Source organism: Psammomys obesus, unplaced genomic scaffold (assembly GCF_907164565.1).
Source record: "Psammomys obesus unplaced genomic scaffold, mPsaObe1.curated_primary_1811, whole genome shotgun sequence".
NCBI lineage: Eukaryota > Metazoa > Chordata > Mammalia > Rodentia > Muridae > Psammomys > Psammomys obesus.
The window spans coordinates 15,725,860-15,731,859 of NW_026596166.1; the positions used below are offsets into that span (position 1 = coordinate 15,725,860).

The window sequence follows — 6,000 nt, forward strand, 5'->3', positions numbered from 1 at the left end:
TGTATGCATACATGTGAGTGTAAATGCCCATGGAGTCCAGAAGAGTGTACCAGATCCCATGGAGCTGTAGTTACAGATGACTGTGAGCTTCCATATGGATACTGGGAATCACAACCAAGTCCTCTATAATAGCATCAAGTCTTTTAAATCACTGAGTCATCTCTCCAGCCTTAGATATTTTAAAATTCGTATATTAATTTTTTGCTTGTGTTTTTTGGAGCCAATGTATTATCTAGCTCAGACTGCCTCAAACTCAGTATGTAGAAGAGCCTGTCTTTGCACTGTCGACCTTCCTGCTGCCACTTCCCAGGTGCTGATATTACAGGTGTGTACGACCTCCATTCTCTAATATAGAATAGCATTCTCTAATATAGAACAGCAAAGTACTCACAATAGAGATTCTGCCACCTAAAATATATGTTCTCTGGCTCTTTACAGATGAGCCAAATGGTTCTTTACAAATGGTTGCCAAGAAAAGACTGTCCCTTATCTACAGAATTAATGTAGCTTAGAGAACACCAGAGGACTGAATTCCACAGTACTCCTAAATTTTTAAGTAAAATAGAATAAAGTAATCAGAAAGTATTAAAGCAGGGAAAGAACCAATGGACTGATTTTTCTAAAGCAAAATGAAAGCTTATCAAGAAAGGAAGACTAAAATATGAAGTGGAGATTCAGCAAAAATAATGACTGTGTAGCTTTAGAGAAGTGATTCATAATTGAAAGACAATTAAAAAGGCTAAGAAGTCAACATAGGTGAAACTGTAGAGATGTCACTTTGTCACTCTTTTTGAGAATGTTCAGAAGCGGGGGATAGAAATGGAGATATGCATACAGCTTATGGAGAATTTTTTAAAACAGAAAAATATACATTATAGCATACTTTATTTCTTTTAGTACTGGGGATCAACCCAAGGACCTGGCACATGCCAAGCATGTTACCACTGAGCGACAACCCAAGCTTAATAGCACAGTCTGATGTTGATGAACAGAGTCCAGCAGAAGAAAAGGTGATGGATGACATGGTTTAGAATAGAGCTGCAACATATCTGAGGGATGAATCCAGTAGAAAATAAGAAAAAGGCATCCAGCAGATATTCCAGCTGAAACACTGCCAAGAATTTACCGCATTTGGGATTTTTTTTTTTTTTTTTTGACAGGTTTTCTCTGTGTACCCCTGGCTGGCCTGGAACTCTGTCTGTAGACCAGGCTAGCCTAGAACTCAGAGATCCACCTGACTCTACCTGCCTAGTGCTGGGATTAAAATACTGATACTATAGTTGTTTCTAAAATTGCTTGTTATACATTGTATTTCAAGTGAATTATGAGATATATAGTCTAATACCAAAGGTTTTGCATAACTCATAACGAAACTAAACTATTGCCCAATGGTACATAAGTAAAATATAACTGTTAATACACGTGGGCTAGAAGTAGTTACATTACTAAGTTCAAAAGACTCAGATGCCTAAGAACTAAGATAATCTTCAGCAATACTACGGATAGCAGTAAGAAGGGTTGTTAACTTACCAGTCTTCATCGGCTAAAAGGCGTAAGGCTTCTGTAAGTGCTGTTTCTGGTTTGGAAAATGGTCGTAGTTCCAATGAATCCATTATCTCTGGACTATGAGTGACAGAAGACATTCTTTCTTTATATTGTGAAATCACTCCAGGCGATGCTTCACCTAAAACATTAAATAAAGGAAGAAGGAATCCTTATATAAATAAAAAACATATTCAGTTATAGGTGTCATATGAATATTTTCTCACATAACATTAGTAGCATTAGCTACTGATAAAAGAAATAGAAAAGAAAGAGGGAGGGTGGAATTGGGAGGGGAAGAGGGACTACAGGTGGGATACAAAGTGAATAAACTGTAAGTAATAAAAATGAAATAAAGAAATAGACAAACAAAAATTTTGCAATAACTCCAAATTACATCTATTTTAAAACTATAGCTTTTATATTAACTTTTTCATACAAAATAATGGTTGTATAAAATATAGATCCAGATGACAAGAAAATGCTGAAGTATAATTTGAATATTTGGATAAGCAAATTTGTCTATTCCAAGAACTAAGAGCAAATGTGTGTTGTAGCATTAATAATATATGGAGGATGTACATTCAAAATTATTAATAATATAACAAAAATGTTTCTAATCATGCGCCATAACCAGGGTTTTGTGGTTCTCGATGTTTATGGTTTGGTTTTTTAGGATCTATTCACCGCCAATCATGCTCTATCCAGTATGTAGCAGTGGAGCTCATTAAAGCAGCATTTTACAGAAAGGGGACCTCTAATTTCCTACATTCTCCAACAACCCTGATGCCACACCATGCCTCTGCATGCTGTGAGGAGTGACTGTGAGCAGCCTTCTGCAGGGGATCTTCTCCACTTCTGTCTCCCTCCCAGCACAGAGCCATCTCTTGTCCGAGGTGAGATCTGGTCTTGGGATTTGCTCTTAGGAGTCTGTCACTCCTCTACTCTGATGGATGTATGCTAAGATCATAAAAGCTGTGTAACTAAGGCTGAGGTAGCAAAGAGAGTAGTTTTAAGAACAAAAAGAATCAATATGGTATAATTTCTAAATAAAACATGGATATATACTTATTTTACCATATAGCTATTAATCTAAAATTAAAGAAACATTGATCTTTATAGAGAGAACTATAACAATAGACTTTTCATTAATATTCTTTGACAATCTCACACATGCATATGACATACTGTGGTAACACAATTCCTCTACCCTCCCATCTCCACACTCTTATCAATATAGCAGCAATAACTGTTACAAATCTGAAGTCCGTATGTCCCATGTGCTTGTTCCATAGTCAGGTGTTTACCAGCCATTGTCTAGATATTAGGTGCTGTCCAAGACATTGGGAAAACATCATCTTTCAGTAATGGCCTAAGAGCACTGCACAATAAGAAACTATGTCTAAATATTACAAAGAAAAAAAATCATAAATAATGGCCTTTTGTGAGTAAAAAAAAAAAAAAAAAAAAAAAAATCTACTGGTTCTCTTTTCAGGTAACAGTTGTAAAAAGAAAATTATTAGGTACTAGAAAGTGATTCTCACAAAAGATTATTAACCAAGATATTGGTAAGAAAATGTTGAAATCACAAATATAATAACTTTCATTTGATGTTGTATATGAATTATACATACAGATGCTTCAAAAATTGAAAATCGAAAGGCAACAATGTATTAGCAATACTTTATTGAGTTCCTTAGTACAGATGTTGATAAATGTTTTACGTTTTGTTTGTTTTGGTTTTGGTTTTTTGGTTTTTTTGTTTGTTTGTTTGTTTGGAGTTTTGAAACAGGGTTTCTCTGAGTAGCCTTGGCTCTCCTGGACTCACTTTGTAGACTCAGCTGGCCTCGAACTCACAGAGATCCACCTGCCTCTGCCTCCCTGAGTGCTGGGATTCCAGGCATGCACCACTGCTAATTCTTTTTTCTTCAGATTTCATTTATGTGATGTGCTCCATGAGTAAGTGTGGGTCTCTGTAGAGGTCAAGGAGGATGTCAGAGTTACAAGTGGTTGTGAGCCACTCAACATGTGTGCTGAGCAGTACAAATCACATGTGAGGAAGATGATGTGTCAAACAAACAAACAAAACAAAAAACCCCACTTCAATTAGCTTTCCTGGTTCAGATCTGCTTTTGATTAGGCATCATGTATGTAAACACACACACATGCACACACACACACACGCACACGCACAAAGAGCCACCACCCCAGGAAACATGGAACCTATTCTTGCCTAAGTATAGAACATAGTGCTTAAGAACAAACTGAACAGATGAACAACAGTGACTTAATCTTTTTTTAAATTACACTTAATTGTGTGTGTGTATGCCATGGTGCACTATGGAAGACAGAGGATTACTTGTGAGAGTTAGTTCTTACCTTTCATCATGCGGTTCCTGCAAATCAAACGTAAGTTATCAGGTTCGGCAATAAGTGCCTTACTTTACCCTCTGAGCTAGCTCACCAGCCCTTGAGTGATTGTTGTGATCATGATCTAACATAAACTAACTCCATTATGTCCATTATCTTAACTATAACAATGGAGTAGCAATTCCTAGTAAACAAAAGAATGCCAGTGAGTATGGAAGGGACTGTTAAGTCAATCTGGATATAAAAACAATGTGGAGTCTTACATATGCTGAAATGAACTAAAGCCTGTTCCTTGGTCTTAAAGCTAATCAAGGGCAGAGCCAAAACGTAAGAAGCTGGGTATATCTACTGACCCCACAGTGCTCTGCTGCAACCACTGTATTTTAACAAGCATTCACAAAAACACTTACTCTCAGATGTCATTTTCTCAGTTCCTGTATGTTTTATTCGTTCCCAGGGATTTGTCTCTTTCCTTTCACAATCTTTAGCATCAAAAAGTTCTTTTTCTTCTTTTCTCTTTTGTCTCATCTTATCATAAGTAGATTTTGCAATAGAAATTTTAGTCTGCATGAAAAAGTAGAAATATCTGAAATTATTCAGGAAGTTTGGCATTTAAAGTATCTTTATCTCTGAAAAGCGTGTGTGTATGTGTGTGTGTGTATGTGTGGAGAAAGAGGGAGAAAGATATCCAAGCACATGAAATGTCTATAGAAACAAACTATACTTCTTTTTTTGAGACAGGACCTCACATAGGCCAGGTTGGCCTTGCCCGCTCTATGCAGTCATATCACTTTGGATTCATGATTCTACTCTTCTTCCTAAAGTACTAAGATTACAGGTACCCATGTAGTTGATCCAGAAACAACTACATGTTTTAAATCCTTATTTTAGAGCTCCTAAATCTGAAAGAATTATATAGTACTAATATCCAATTAAATTCATGCTTAAGGGTATCAGTCTGTCAGTCTTTGGAAAATACCCTCTGAAAACTGTTGACTATATATACCCACAGCCATATTATATAAAGCATAGTACAACATAAAGCATATTACGTATTGTATATCACAAATTTAAGTGAAAAAAATCAGAAATTTCAATTACCTATTATTTTAAAATTTTAAACCAAGGGGTATAAGGGAGACAGCTCTGTGGATAAACAGTGTACTGTTCAAGCTCGCCGAACTTAAAACCCTAGACTATAAATAAAGGCAGGTATAGTATATATATCTATAATTCCAGTTCATCTACAGCAAGATAGGAGGTAGAAACATCAGAATTCCCAGAAAGCTTGCGCAACAACTAGCATGGATTATACCATGTAGTGATGGAAATGCTCCTTAAAACAAGGTGGAGATTGTGGAGCAAAACACAAAGCTGTGTTCTGACTTCCACACGAGCACACACATGCATGCAACACATGTGTCTAAAAGAAAATTAAATATGTTAAGTAAAAGTTTATCATCCCACATCTCATAAAAAGAAAAAAATTACACAGTATAGCTGAAGATTAATAGATAACCTTACATCTTTGTCATTTTCAACATCAAGATATGATGGAGTATTTTGCTGGACTGCTCTTCCATAAATCCCTGGTGGTGGTTCAATACTTGGTTTCACTGAAAACGTATCCTCATTTTCCACAGAGGGTATCACTGGTTGATTGCAAGTTGCTGGTGCTGAATTTGGATTTCCAAACATACCTGCAATCAACCAACCATCAAATAGTTACTGTTTATGTAGTGGCACTCCAGATAAAAAAAGTTTAAGATTAGGTATTTCATCTAAGGAGCAAACAATACACTATAAAACACATGTTAAATAATCATGCAATATACAAATAAATGTCCTAACCATACAAGAAGATACCATTTATTAAAATATAGATACAAATAGCATATTTAGCAGGCAGTTATAGCAGATGCCTTTAATCCCAGCACTAGGGAGGCAGAGGCCGGCCTGGTCTACAAAGGGAGTCTAGGACAGACAGAGCTCTGTTACACAGAGAAATTCTGTCTCAAACTGATAGATAGATGGATGGATGGATAGATAGATAGATAGATAGATAGATAGATAGATAGATAGATAGAT

The 6,000-nt window shown here is 36.1% G+C and overlaps 1 protein-coding gene across 4 annotated transcripts in view; it reads right to left on the bottom strand.

The window, feature by feature from the left end:
- Togaram1 (TOG array regulator of axonemal microtubules 1) overlaps window positions 1–6,000 on the bottom strand; it is a 59,508-nt gene that overhangs the window by 21,592 nt on the left and 31,916 nt on the right. For all 4 annotated transcript variants that reach the window (XM_055595421.1, XM_055595420.1, XM_055595422.1 and 1 more), the window contains 3 exons: window positions 5,437–5,612; window positions 4,323–4,476; window positions 1,531–1,684 (listed from right to left, as the gene is read on the bottom strand). In XM_055595421.1, the coding sequence (XP_055451396.1) occupies window positions 1,531–1,684; window positions 4,323–4,476; window positions 5,437–5,612 (484 nt within the window). The remainder of the gene's footprint in view (window positions 1–1,530; window positions 1,685–4,322; window positions 4,477–5,436; window positions 5,613–6,000) is intronic.